We start from the raw sequence: 15,123 nt of genomic DNA on the forward strand, positions 1-15,123 counted from the left end.
CCACCCCTGTAACCTATCTAGGTCTTGCTGCAGTCTTTCCCTCCCTACTAGTGTGCTCACTTCACCCCAACTTTTGGTATCATCAGCAAATTTAAACAGGTTGCTTTTCACCCCATCATCCAAATCGCTGATAAAGAAATTGAACAGCACAGGCCCAAGGACCAAGCCCTGGGGGACTCCGCTGCCCACTTCTCCCCAGGTCGAATACGACATGTCCACCACCACCCTGCAGGCAATCTGCAATCCACCTGACTGTGTAGGCACCAATGCCACAGTCGCATAGTTTTTTTAATGAGGATGGGGTGGGAGACGGTGTCAAAGGCCTTGCTGAAATCCAGAAAGACTACATTCACAGCAACACCTGCATCCAGTGCTTTTGTGACCTGATCATAAAAGGCAATCAGGTTGGTCTGACATGACCTGCCCCTAATGAAACCGTGCTGGTTGCCCTTGAGCATCATCCCTGAAGCCGGCCCATTGCAAATGTGCTCCTTGATGATCTTCTCAAAGAGTTTTCCTAGGATTGAGGTAAGACTGATGGGCTTATAGTTGCCCAGGTCTTCCCTCCCTTTTTTAAAGGGGAGGAGCACGTTGGCTATCTTCCAAACATCTGGCACCTGGCTCAAGCACCACGATTGCTCGTAAAGCCATGCCTAGGGCCCTGCAATAACCCCTGCTAGCACCCTCAACACCCTGGGGTGGAGAGCATCTGGACCTGCTGATTTGAACACGTCCAGCCCCTCCAGAAGCTCTCTAACCCAGTCCTCCCCAACCTGAGATCTGGAGGCGTTCCCCTTGAGTCCGTCTTCCATCGCGGTGGGGGAGTCCCCATATATTGTGTGGGTAGAATGAAAGATGGAAAAGTTGAGAAAAACAGATTAGGAAAAAATGATGTGATAGAATCCCAGACAAGTGTAGCAAGACTTACAGTGTAAACAATGTTTCCCAGAAGTAGGTAGTCTGATGTTTTACCATTGCCAAAAACAGTGCCTGCAGCAAAACAGAATGGTAAGTTTTAAAAAAAGGCATGGTAAATTGATTCATAATTTAGATTTTGAAAAGATATAATCTAACAGGACTCTCACTTCAGGTAATTCAAAATCTTTTGCTCCCAACACCAAGCAAAGCACAACTCCTCAGGTGAGCTATAAAGAGTTTTTGTCTTAAGTAGTGATGATCAGTGGGGAAGTGTCACCCACTGGTCACACTACCAATTGTTAGTACTTAACTGTCTAGAACCTTCGATTGCTGCTGACTTGTGCTTTCCAAAAAGAGCTTTCCAAAGAAGACAATTAATGCAAAATACCTAAGAAATTAATATATACTTTTATTTTTTTTCCAAAACAACTTTCTTCAAAGAGAGTGTAAAAAACAACATAGTATGTACTGATCATATAGGCCCAAGTTAGGCAGCTTTCATTGACAGCCTTAGGGTTTGAAGAGACAGCTCTTTGTGTATTATTCAGTAAATTGACTTTATAAATAAAAATAAGCAGACAAGATGCACAGCCCTATTAAATAGTAAATTATTTAAAACTAAAGTTACCCCTGAATAAGATGCTGTATCCATAGGAAAGTTACCATGCAGAACACATTCTGTGTCTACATCCCTGGTCAATTTAATTCTGGGAAGGCAGTTTGCTCAATGCAAATTATCTCCTATACCACACACTGGGCAGCTGTCACAATAGGGCTTTCTGAAGGCAGTTAGCTTTCTAAAGGCAGTTGGGAGAACTAGTCATGCATTTTCTCATGATCACATTGTAAATTTGCTAGAGTAAAATCTGGGTTAAATTATGCAAAAATAATCATGGGTAGGTCCACACCCTTGGATTTGTGTCAGTCCAGAAAATATTCAGACCAACATCATGATCTTTATATTTTTGCAAATCTGCATGTTTTCGATTCAACAAAGATGAGCAGGGGCCTAGGGCAGTTGCCATATTAGGAGAAATGAAAAAGACTACGACTTTTTAGTCTGGAAAGGAGAAGGCGGAAGGGGATTAAGATAGGTTAAATAAAATCATGAAGGGTGCATAGTAGTAGAAAAGGTTTCTATCCCAGGTTCTGCAACATAAAAATCCAATATGTACCTCAGCCTTTCCCTTTTAAAATGTGACTGATACTGCTTTACGTCACAGTGGTGGTAAGGTTTAAGCCTGGAGTGTCATACATATAGCCCACAGGCTGAATTCAAACTGGGTTATTAGGCTGCAAGTGGGTGCCAGAAGTAGGGGGCCACAGTATGTCACAGAATCTGGGGCCCTCTGGCCCCACTGGGCATTGTCATTGTTAGCAAGCTTAGCATTGGCCACTCCTAGGCACACTCCTTCAGACCTGCTGCTGCCAAACCTCTCGCTGCAGCTGCAACCACCTCTGTGGCAGCCCTCTCATTCCAGCTGGATCTGGACTACAAGGAGCCTTGCAGTCTAGATCCAGCATGACACTCCAGGTGAGTTTGACCCTGGTCCAATTCTGTTTGGTCAGATGTGAAAGCCTAGGAAAGAAACCACAATAAAGGTAGCATCAGAAAAAAAACCAACTTGGAGACCAGACTGGAATCAAATGGAGGAAAAATTGAATGACTAGATGTGTTTAATTTAGAGAAAAGAAGTTTAAGGTGGGTTGGGATAGAAGATATCCAGTATTTGAAAGATTATCATAAAGAAAATGGTAAACAGATTTTCCTTGGCACGAAGGGCAGCAAGCCAGATTTAGATCAAAATGCAGGAAAAAAAAACTTTAATTGTACAAACTGCAGGACAAAGTAACTAGCTGCCAAGTGAAGCTGGGGAATCTCCTTCATTATAGATTTTCAATATGAGGCTGGACAGGCATCTATATAGAGTAGTTTAGGAACAGCAAATCCTGTATCTGTTCAGAGGAATGGACAATTTGACCTGAGGGCCTTGCCAACCCAATGATTTTATGAAATTAGCAAAAAATTTTAGAGTCAATGATTAAGCCTTAACACTTTAGAGGAACCTGCCATTTTTGTTATTTCAGTTCTGCCCCCCCCCAACACATGAGTGAGATTGTCCAAGAAACATAGGATCTTCTGAAATATTCACTAGTATTTTTCCTGCCAGCAACAGCCCATGCAACTGATATAGCAAGCCCTGAAATATACTTTCCAAAAGTTGTGGGAGATTGGGAATGTGCACAATCCATCCACTGTTACTAGATTGTTCAGGAAAAAATATAATGCTGTTAGTACTTATGACAGTAATTCTGGGATATTATTTTTCAAGAAAAGTGAGAAAAAATTCAGTGTGTGCGCGCCTTTTACTTACTTACCATCCTGGAGGGCTTTTAGTGGAAACCAAAACAGAATAAATGAGTGGAAGAGGCCATTTAAACAATGAAGCCAGAAAACCTAAGGGAAAACAAAAATCCATGAGAACCATTTGCGATAAACTAGCTCTCTGAACCTTGACCTTTCCTTTTTTATCTTTGAGCTAGATTCACAAAATGCGTTTCTGCCAGGCCACCTCTGTGAACTAATAAAACTGACAGGCACTTTCTGCCTCTCAGCTTTTCATGGGTCACTTATTTATATGTTTTGAAAAAGGTGCTTATTATCTCACTTTTAATTTTAAGTTATCAGACAATTTTAAAACATATATAAAAAACAATACTTTTTATCACAACGGAAAATTTAGGGTTTAGATTTTCTTTTCTCACATAATGTCCCTATTATGCACATTTTGCACAAAACACATTTTTACATACCTAGACTCTGTACTTCTGCCTTAGAATCATTTTAACTAATTTCTTATTTAATTTTTTTTCTTGGTTTTCATCATATATATCACTATATTCAAGGCAGCATGTCACATAAAAGCTTTCCTATTTTATAGGAAATACGTTACTAAACAATATTCCATTTACACTAAACTACTATAATTTTACTAACAAATGTATCACCATTTACAAAAGACATACTTATTAAAACAGTTATGTACATTAAATACAAAGAGATCATCAGTGAGGTTTATAGTTTATAATATATACAGGTATGAAAAACTTAATGAACTATAGAAAAAAATGAATTTTGAACACTTGCATCCTTCAGGACAGCAGTCATGTTTTATTATTAGAAATGCCATTTACATGCATAAGCTTTATTGTACAAAGCTGACACATATTAACACTTTTAAGGCAGTTCAAACAATAGAAATTAAGTTGCCTGCCTTATAGCATTTTCCACTGCGTCTCAAAGTTCTTTGTTAGCTTACCCCACTACACCGGGTTGTATGATCCAATTTACGCTCCAATACTTTGCACATTTGAACTTGTGTTACTCATTAACCTCTGTCTCTCCCCCTCACTATGTCACTACCACAAGTTTTTATTTGACAGAAAGCACAGGTGGGTGCAAGAAAAATTAGTTCTACTTTTCCATTTTCCTGACCACTACTTATTGTCACATGCTAATCCTTTAACCTCTATCATGGCCTCATAACCTCTGACCCTTTTTACCATAACAAACCTTTGCATCATCAGTCAGTGCAATGATTCCAAATGCTTATATAGCTAGGCATTTTGTAGCCATTTCCTTATAACTTTTCAAAGACTTTCATGGATAGAGCCACACAATATTTCCACTAAAGTTAGTGAAAGCTTTGGCACAACTCTGAACACTAAAAGTTAGCAATTTTTAAATGGAAACATTTATCCATTTAAAAATATTACACATTTCAGTTTTTGAAGCACATATAGATGTAACTGACCCGATTTAAAATCTTTTGGATCAGTTAACTATAAAGTCTGGTAGCATATCATTTTTCACCAATAGTACTCAGCAGGACACTTTCCTTTGGGCCTATTTAGTGTGTTTTAAATATTATGAACTACCAGGAATATATTCAAATAAAAGTATACACTAGAAAATATAATAATCTGTTACTATAGTATGTACAGTATAGTAGGTACAGAGTATAGTACTCTGAAGCAGAGCGAAAGTACATAATTCTGATACATACATGTTACTCTATTAGGAATGGACAGCACTACTCTCTTGGGCAGCACTAAAAGCAGATCTATCATGGATCTCAATACAAAAATTAAAATCTTACACATTTTAAAAGTAGTTACCATTGTACAATAAACTCTCTATTTTACCCATATTCCTGACCAGCAATTTTCAGCTTTGCTCTCAGGCAAAAAAGGAGTGCCTGAAGAGAAATTTGTACCCATTTGTCTGAGCAAAGACAGTGTAGAACTTACATATTATATAGAATGGGTCAACTTCTCAGTGAGTTTAACTTCATATAAACAATTGACTTAATTCCTATTGACCAGGTAAGAATCCAGTCTTATTACATTATCACATAAAATCTATTACTAATCATCATATGGAGATGTTTCTAAGTAGAGACCATAAATTGAGCATTTAGGTAGCAATATCTTTAACTATGATTACTCAAATATTTACTTACATTGTTTGAAGCTTGCCAAATAAATATTTTAAAATTAAATCAGCATAACAAAATTGTACTGCCCATCAATATGTGCATAAAATATATGCACGTATCTCTATATATAATTTCATGCTATTCCCTAAAACACAAAATACAAAGTCAATAATTTACTTGATAAGTACAAATGTGGCAAACTTAAAAAAATGCAATTTCTAGGATTTCAGTTTGCTTTTCCTTTATTTTTGTGGTTTTTCTATTTAAATAAAATCCAAAAACAAGTTGTATGGATTCTAAAACCAAATCCAACTTTCAGTTGTATTTCTGCTATTCTTTTCAAAACTAAACTCTGCAATACAGTTATCTCCCAATTCCTACCAACATTAGCCGCAGACCTCAGTTAACACACTATTTATTTTCCTTGATAAAACAAAAATGACTGTTTTTTTTCACAGCTCAAAATTAATGAAGAATGGTGTAAGGCTCCTCCCCTACAAATTTAATGACAGCTCTTATTGTCCTTTGCTTTACTTCTCCACAGGGGTCAGTAATCCATTTCCACACAACAGTGTAAGTACAGAAGACCTGAAGACCAAGAGGACAAATCACTTCTGCCTCCAAGAGACAGCTTTATTACCAAGAGACAACAGTTTATTTTTAATAGTACTTTCCAGAGTCTCCAAACTGGATAAATATGACTTGTGCTTTCACACAGACAATCATTTCCAGTCATTGAAGACAGATGGGAATACTAAAAGAGCAACTCTTAATTTTTAACTTTATATGAATACATGACAGAAATAAAATGGATCATCACAGCTTACGATTATTAAAGATTGCTTTAATTTCAATTAAAGTAACTTCTACCTTTGTGTTGAAGTCCAGAGCATTTTGAGAAGTCTTATATAACTCAGGATATTTTAGCATATTTTCTTTTTGGCAGGATCTTTCAAATATTCCAAGAGTCAGTGGAGGCATAGCTGTAAACATCTAATAAATACATAAATAAATCACAGAACTGGAGAGCTAAGTTATTAAAACTAAAAATAAACTTTAATGTAAATGGTTAAAACAGGAATTAAAGATGTACAAACAACTCACCACGTTGTAAAGACCTATACACCATCTCTCAAACAGAATTTGTCCAGAAAAGCCATTAACAAAAGCAAACCAGATCTGGAAAAAAAGTCAAGACACAGGGCTTAAATATTTTTCCATGTTTTAAAATATACTTTAGCTTTTTCACTAAAAGGACATTTTCAAAACACAATCACTAGTCACATAAAATTAGCAATTCTTTATCTTTAACTAAATCTTAACCTGTTTCTACAAAGAAACTAGATTAAAAAAAGAACAACTGAGGTGGATTACAGGTTTTCAAAATGATTTATGGAATTGTACTACTAGTACACTTTAGTACAATATTTTGAATCTGAGAATTAAAATTCAATTCAGAGAAAATCCACAAATAAAATTTAAGCCTCATCTTACAAAGATCAGTTAGTGCAAACAATTTTCCATTAAAATGTTTTAAGTATACGTTCTGCACTGAGAAATACATCGTACTTTCCCCCACAGATCTCACTAGTCAATTAGATCAAGCTTTCCAATAGAAAAAACAAGCACTGAGCCTCATTTGCAAAACGGTTTAGAGTATTTGAGAAGAGTACTTTAGAAGGCCTTTTTTATATTAGTGTAATCCCTAGCACAAGATTTCACATGAAATAAGGTTCTTTATGGCATAATTCTGACAGACTTGCTCCTATTTTCTACTATGCTACTCAGTAGGAGGGGAATGTAGGGTGAAATAGCCAATAAAATGAAATGGGAAGAATCAGGTGCTAATGAAATTTGCTGTTTATAAGTTTACTCATTAAATCAATTATATCAATCATTTACATTTTACTCACCCGATCAATTTAAATATAAATTCACATTAAAAATAAATGTAAATCTAAAACATTTCTACTTATAATTGAAGCTTTCTAGTTTATTTAAATATCACAGAAAACCAACATTTTGGCAACTTAACATTTCTACTGTTTTAAATACAAAACACTACATGAAATGGAATTTAAAAATAACTTTGAATCAGCATAGATCATTGCTCAGCAATAAGATTGCACAAAAAACAAAGAAGAAAAAGACTGCCATGCTAGTCAAGTGAATTTTAGATGTTGTGTTGCATAGACTTTGCCACAGTTCACGTTTCATTTAACCTCATTATGGAAGCATGAATTGCTACAAATTCACCGTTTATCAATATGTACCCAGGCTGGCCTCTACATGACCAGTTTCTATGAACAAACAGGCCTTATTTTATGACAATGATATGCTTGAACGTACATAAAAATAAATATCTTGATTGTGAGATGGAAAAGAAAACAAAAAGAGCTATTTTGTGCACACGCGAACATTAAAAAGTTAAAATAATCCTAAAACTGAGACCCATTAAGCAAAGAAATTAAAACTTAAGACTCATACTCCATGTTGGCTAAAATTCATTAATAAGAACTATGACTTTAAATATTAAGATTAGCAAACAGTATTGTTTGATAGGTTATATTTCCTCTATATGATTGGTGTGCTCAAACTTATTTTGTGTTTTAATACCTCAGTTATTGTTTGGAAAGAAACAGTACTGTATGACAACTGACAGGTCAGAGTCTACTGTGGTCTGTTGTTTTACATCTTTTGCCTTTGAATTTTTTCAAGTATGATGTAAACACATTTCTGTGAGTATATAAAACATAGTAACTAATGGTTCTTAGCAATAACTCTCTAAAAGCCATATCTTACTGTACTAGCATGTAAGATGCCAATACAGTTGTATAACTAAAATAGAAAAAGCAGTATGTTAGAAGAATAATATTTGAACTGCTAATTTAAGCACTCAAAAGGTAAAAGTTAGGAAATGCCAGAATTTAGGATTCTGTCCAGCCTTAATTGTACTCCCCCATGTGTAGGCATTATGTTACAGTCTTTAACTACATAATCACATTTTACTCTTTTCATCTCATTCTTTGCACAGGAAAATGGTGATTTTGAAAAATTCTTTCAGCTAAACCTGAACGGAATTTAATGGAGAAGAGAAAAGGCACCTCTGGAGTCCTGCCTTTTCGCTCTAAGTTTCAAGGATCTACTGAAAACAATAGCAGTGTTATAGCTTGCAGAAAAAAAATTGAAAGTTAAAATATTAGGCAGCTAAAATTGAGATAGCAATACTATAAGTATACCATTTTTATTAGAAATTGTTAAAACTTGCGAAGTCAAGAACTCAGTATCTGAATTATACTCAAATTAAATGTGGTCTGTGCAGCATTAATATAATTATCTTACAGGTAGAAGGTAAGATAGATATGTACCTTTACAGATGTAATGTCTTTACAGTGTACAGGTAGACATTATGGCCCCTGTTGAGGAAAACAGTATCCTGTTGTCTTACTAGACTATGTATATACTTAAACATTCTCCTAAATCAGGGTCATAGATAACCTAATGGAACTCAGGTTTCTGGGTTTTATCTCTGTGCCTTAAACACAACACATTCTTTTTCTTTCCTAAAATCCTTTATTCCATTCACAGCCCATTCAGAGTCCTGAATTAGGTCCGTCTTCTCTTGAACAAACAGCATGTGATCATGTAGCTTGTAATAAAATGCATATGTACATAATGTATAAATATGCCCCCTGACGAAAGTTACACTTGAGATGAAATTAACCTGTAAATTGCACCATAAATAGTAACCTGTCACACATTCAGGAAATCAATAACATAACAAAACAGGCTGCCACGCCCCCCCCCCCAACTCTACAAAACGTGTAACATTTTTGTGGATGGTTTCCATCACACTTTAAATTGAACACATATGGAAGGGTAGCCCTGCCATGCAGCCTGATGTCAGTTGCATGGTGGGGCTTGCTTGACAGCTTTCCCATTAGCAGGCTGACAGTTCCGTGGTGCAGCTCTGTATGACTGACAGCCCCTGCATGAAGCTGCACCATTGTTTTCAGGGAGCAAAGTGGAGGGGAACCCACCAGCTGAGCCAGGGTGCCAAGTCATAAGGAGCCCCACAGCTCACTGGAACTCTGCAGCAGAACAAGACTTGCTCCTCAGACCCCACGGGAGCTGTAAGGCAAGGCAAGGCAAGCACTGTGCTACGCTGGGATGAACTGTGGGGCTCAGCACAACATGCAAGGCACTTGACTCATCCCAGTCATGGAGACCTTTGGATCAGGGAGCCATTCCCTGATTCTGGGGTCCCCATGTGCCAACACCTTTAAAAAAAATCACATACCGGCAGATCCTTGTGCCTGTGAACCACAGGATCAGGGAATTTGTCTTCAATCCTGGAGTCCCATGTGGCATGGTATGATTTTGGGATCAGATCCCAATTGTGTTAACATATGAACATGTACTGTAAAGGTTGTATAGCCAATACTATTTTTGGCAGATCCTAGCTTTTTAGTGCTTGATTTTTATAATCTTAACATACAACATGTATGTATACTTTTTTAGGTTATTAAAACTAAATTGAAAATAACTATAGAATATTCTTCTTCTGTAGATATCCCTTGATTTTTAAAAACTTGACACCGGGAGGTGTGGATGGTTGGTAGAATACTTGGTTGTATTGGGACTTGGTACTTTCATAGACAGGTGCACGAAGAATGCCAGTTAGGGGGAATGATGTTTCAGATCTCTAGTAAGATGGAATCAAAGTTGTGGGGCCTGGTATGTAGCACAGTTGTGGCTGTTTTCTCCAGTTTCCAGTACATGATAGCTGGGTGACAGGTGCAATGGTACACACTGTTAGGTGGCTTGCCTTTAATTTCCTTACTTTTATGGGTTTGTAATATGTGTAGCAAGTTTGGCTGCTTCAAAAATCAACTTTTTCATGTATTCATTTTCCATGATATTTAATGCCTACTTAGGAATGGGGGCTTGGGTAGAGACAGAAAAACAACTATTAAAAGGAGATTTTTTTTGTGAACCTGTACTTGTGCCAGTATCTTCATATAAACCCTGGTCCACTGAATAGTATGACTAGCAAATGTGGTTTCAGATCTATGCCTGGGTATTTCTCCCCCAAGTAAGCTTATGTACACCCAGGCCCAACCACAACATAGACCCTGTGTGCATGGCAAAAACTGTTACTTACTATTTTACTAACAGTTAAAAATGAACCCAAATCAATCTTCTTCTCTGCTCATTTCCCAATTTGTCTAGCAAACTATAGGGGATTTGGTATTGTTTCTGAAAAAATAACTGACCAAAAAATAAAAGTAGAAATGAGAAGAAAATACCTTTTGTCACAGCCAGGGTTTAAGCTTACTAATAAAATGTGTGAAAGTAACATAAACAAGAACTTTATAATAAATTTAAAAAAAGATAAACGTTAGCTGCATGGGAAATTTTATACCAACTGACTACTTGTCTTAAAGAAATACAGGAGTGTATATCCAATTTTAACTCTAATTTAAGAACAACATGAAAACTATGAGGTTGTTCCAAGACGCATGACATTATAACACTTTTATCGCTTTAAAAATGTGAAATGCGTTCTTAACTTTCAAACAGAGTTTACACCTTGGTGCTGCACCCACAAACACTGCTATGAACCATACCCCACACATTTGCTCGTTCCATGTGTGCCAATTCCCAAGTAATGAAATGTAAGCATCTTACAGCAGCCCTGACCATGCATCAGATTTGTTCTTTGGTTCCTTGTCTCTCAAGTGTAGTGCTGTGCTGTCAGGGATGGTCCAAGGTAGGTACGTGGCTTCATTTCCAGATGTTATACTTAGAGTGGGAGCAAGTAGGAGGAGCTTTTTTCACAGCAGCACTCATAATCTAAAGTGTTACCCAACTCAATTTTTAAGGTTGTTAAGATGGAGAGAAACTGGGAACAGTTACGTTAATAGACCCTGTAAAGGACACTATCTTGCAGCTTCATTTTTGAAATACATGCTGTGCCTGAAGAGACAACAAATCTTAGGAAAAAATAAAATCAGGAAAGATCTTGGTCTGGCCTCTGGCAAGGCCAAGGCCTCAAACTGTGGCAGCACAAGGTTCAAACATGTGGCTGTGTCCATGGGTTAGAACACATGAACACTTGAAGCCCTTTCAATAGGGGAACATTTTGAAGAGTAGCAGCTAGTACGTTCTAATTGTTGTGTGAACAGAAGAACCACCATGCAAAATGGAGCACACCGGCTCTGACTTTAACACTCCTTCAACCAGCTGGACTGGGTTTGCTACATTTTGAATCAATCTCAGCTCCTTCACATATAACAATTAAAACATACTAGTTGCTGCTCTTTTGAAATGTTCCCCTTTTGAAGGGGCTCCAAGCCTTCTTCTATCCACACTGTATGAATACCAATACTGATTGTCTAGGGTACCTGTAATTAACATGGAGACTCATTGCCCAAGATGTTTTTGGGGGCAATGGTATAATTCAATTTAAAAAAATGGACTATGCAAATTTATGAAAGATAGGTTTTCAGGGCATATTAAACTATAGTTGAGTTGTACCCTATCGATGCTGACTGGGAGGGTATGACAGGGGGAGGATCATGCTATACATACTCCATTTATATAGTTTTCCTTTAAGGCATTTGTTACTTTCCACTGTCAAAGATAGGACAGCTGGCTAGTTGAACCTTTTGCCTGGCTCAGTATGACAATTCTTCTGTTCTTGTTCATCTGTTTTTATGTTTTTTTTGAGATGGCTCCTTGACCTTAACTTGCTCCCCCCAAAGGTTGGTAAGGGGAATAGTGACATATTTCACATCACTGCACAAATGTCCAGAATAAACTTTTATATTTTAGATTAAGCTATTCTATAACAATCAGGGTACTTACAAATATAAAATCAACAGATCTGTTGATATAAAAATCACGATACGTAAAAATGCATATTTTACTAGATTATCCTTTAAACCCTCAACAATCAATGAAAACTTATTTTAAAAAGCAACTTCAGACCAGCCTTTCAGAGCATTGGTTTCTGAAGTTCCAAGACACAGAAGAGGCGTGGCCACAAAAGCTTAACAGACATTTTCCTGATGTAGCATTTCTGCATATTAAACAGAAGCTTACAAATAGTCATTGAGCTCTCTGCTCCCACGCCTGATCAGGACTAAAAACTAAAAAGAGAGATTCGAGACTGGCAGTTGTCCTTGCTAGAGACGTGCAATGATGTATTTTCTGTCTATTCATTCAAAGTATTGACATGAACCATTAACATCTGCAAAAGTTACGGTAGCTAGCAGAAGGTGGGTATAAGGGAATTAAACTAAAGATCATTTTGTCTCGGATAATGTTTAATTGTTAAGAATTACATTTTATATGCAAAATAAACAAAAAATGTACAGCAAAGTTATTATTTAATATGTATATCTGAAGTTTGTTAATGTTAAAATTTAGTATTATAACGCATTTGCTGATTAAGATTTAAGACCTGCATATGCCTAGTATAAATCAGGTATTACTTCTTTGGAATAAGAAATTGGGTACTTAGGGCCTCCTCAACACAATAAGCTATTTTACCTAATTTTTAGAAAAACTTAATATGAAAGCACCTAAGTATATGAAGTGCTGTTGATATTGACCATTGCTTCATTTTGCAACCGTAATAGTTTAAAAATATTGTATATGGATATTGTAAATAAGGCTATATTTAATTTATACTTTTTTTCATTCTTACCCTCCTCCTACTTTTCAGTCTCTGAAGTTTTCATTCTTTGTTCCCTTTTTTCTCCTTTTTAAAATACATATGTGGAATAGAAACTCAATTATGCTGAAGTTGAATGCTGTATTAAATTAAAATAAAATTTAAAATAAAAAACTGGAAAAAACCATTTCTGGTATGATTTGTGGAAAGGACTATCAAAGAAAGTAAATGTTGCCTTTTGTAAAAACAGAACTTGTGGAAAATTTTCAAAACTGAAGAACATAAAATTACGTATCAAATTAAGTTGCATGATCTCTTTAAATGCTGATCACCAGAACATATTCCTATGTCTAGATGTTGTTTTTAAGATCCTTATTCTTTATTAAAATAGTGCCAATTCATATTTTATGTATATAAAAATATTACTGGAGCTTTTAACTAAATTTGAACCCAAATAAACTCTAAATATTTGAAGTCTGAATTAAGTAAGTATTGCTGGTTTTGCTTCCATTTTAAAGAACATGAAAAGACTGAAAGAAAGCTGTGAAAATCAGACAGGATTAGGAGGGGGACAGAGTTTTTAATACTCTACAGAAAAATGTTACAAATGGCAAAGTTGAGAAGCAAAGTGCTTCCATTTCCATGAGTGCCCGTCTTCAGCATTTGCAAACATAAGCATCCCTATCAGATGTAAATAAGCTGTATCATTATGCATCCACGTGATCATGAACTATTTTTTTCACAGGAGCCCATTCAGGAAAACATGCACAGCTCTGTTGTTAAGATGGATGTTTTCCTAAACAGGGCCAAGGGAAGTAGGAATCCTATGTAAAAAAAAACAAAAAAACCAAAAACCAAAAAAAGGGTGTGCACTTGCTCTTCAAGTTAAAAATATGCTTAAGTGCCTTTCTGAATAGAGACAGTCCTAAACACATGCTTAAGTGTTTTTCAGAATTGTGGCTTGTATGTAGATTAGACAGTATTTAGTTAGACCCTGATTTAGCAAAACGTTTAAAGCATGTGTTGAACGATTAATTTTATTTCTGAGAAAAATAGTAGTTCATCTACAAAAACAGTTTTAATAAGCTGTAGGAATTGTGCAATGACAACAATCAAATAGATGCAGGGGATTTCTATAGGTAGTTTATTTTTTCATAATGAAATTAGATAGGAATGATTAAACAAAGTATAAGATATATAATATTACTAGGAAAAATTTATTTACTAGAGCGATCATTTTCAAATAGTTTGCAAACTCTTTCAGAAAGTCAGACCATATCATGAAAAAGCTTAAATAATTAAGAGAAACTATAAATACCTAATATACCATTACCTCAATAATATAAAGGACGATATTCTTGTAGAAACAGTATAAGATGCATTTAGCTATCCTGTTATAGTTCCAAGCACCATGAACCAACAACAAGTTCTTCAGATACTTGAACTAAAAGGCAAAGAAAAATATATTTACGACTACATGTTGATCAATGCTATCTGATTTAATTATATTTTTAAAGCTTCACAGTATCATCATTTACCTGCGCGATTGAGTAATCTGAAGAATTAGCTGCCTGTAGCCCTTCATTTCCGCTAATACCAACACCAACGTGCGCCGTCTGTATCATACTAACATCATTTGCTCCATCCCCAATTGCTAGTGTTACTACTTTAACCTGTTTTTTAACCATTTCTACAACTTCAGATTTCTGAAGAGGAGACACCCTTTAAAAGAATGAAAACAGCTTGATACACGAAATCTGAATATACAAGACATTAAATGCATATATAAGGCAAAACAAATAAGTTACACCTCACATTTGTCATTATTCTCTCTCTCACGGATACAAGCTTAGATCATAAATCAGATAGTCTGTGAATCCAGGGCTTTACAAACAACAAATACTATTAAGCACTAAAATATCTGTTATGAAGTACAGAAATGTAGATTAAGTTTGTATATTTAATACCTTAGACTCAGAAAACAAAAAAGATAAGTCAGAGAGCAGAAGTACTAACACAAATCAG

At 35.9% G+C, this 15,123-nt stretch overlaps 1 protein-coding gene across 6 annotated transcripts in view; it reads right to left on the reverse strand.

Annotated features, from left to right (window-relative positions):
• Positions 1-15,123, reverse strand: part of ATP8A1 (ATPase phospholipid transporting 8A1) — a 187,224-nt gene that overhangs the window by 36,045 nt on the left and 136,056 nt on the right. For all 6 annotated transcript variants that reach the window (XM_090035855.1, XM_090035852.1, XM_090035854.1 and 3 more), the window contains 6 exons: positions 14,637-14,820; positions 14,432-14,542; positions 6,522-6,596; positions 6,288-6,410; positions 3,298-3,376; positions 929-990 (listed from right to left, as the gene is read on the reverse strand). In XM_090035855.1, coding sequence (XP_089891981.1) covers positions 929-990; positions 3,298-3,376; positions 6,288-6,410; positions 6,522-6,596; positions 14,432-14,542; positions 14,637-14,820 — 634 coding nt within the window. The remainder of the gene's footprint in view (positions 1-928; positions 991-3,297; positions 3,377-6,287; positions 6,411-6,521; positions 6,597-14,431; positions 14,543-14,636; positions 14,821-15,123) is intronic.

The sequence above is a fragment of the Crocodylus siamensis genome, chromosome 2 (genome assembly GCF_052110815.1).
Source record: "Crocodylus siamensis isolate JL-2025a chromosome 2, ASM5211081v1, whole genome shotgun sequence".
Classification (NCBI taxonomy): Eukaryota; Metazoa; Chordata; order Crocodylia; family Crocodylidae; genus Crocodylus; species Crocodylus siamensis.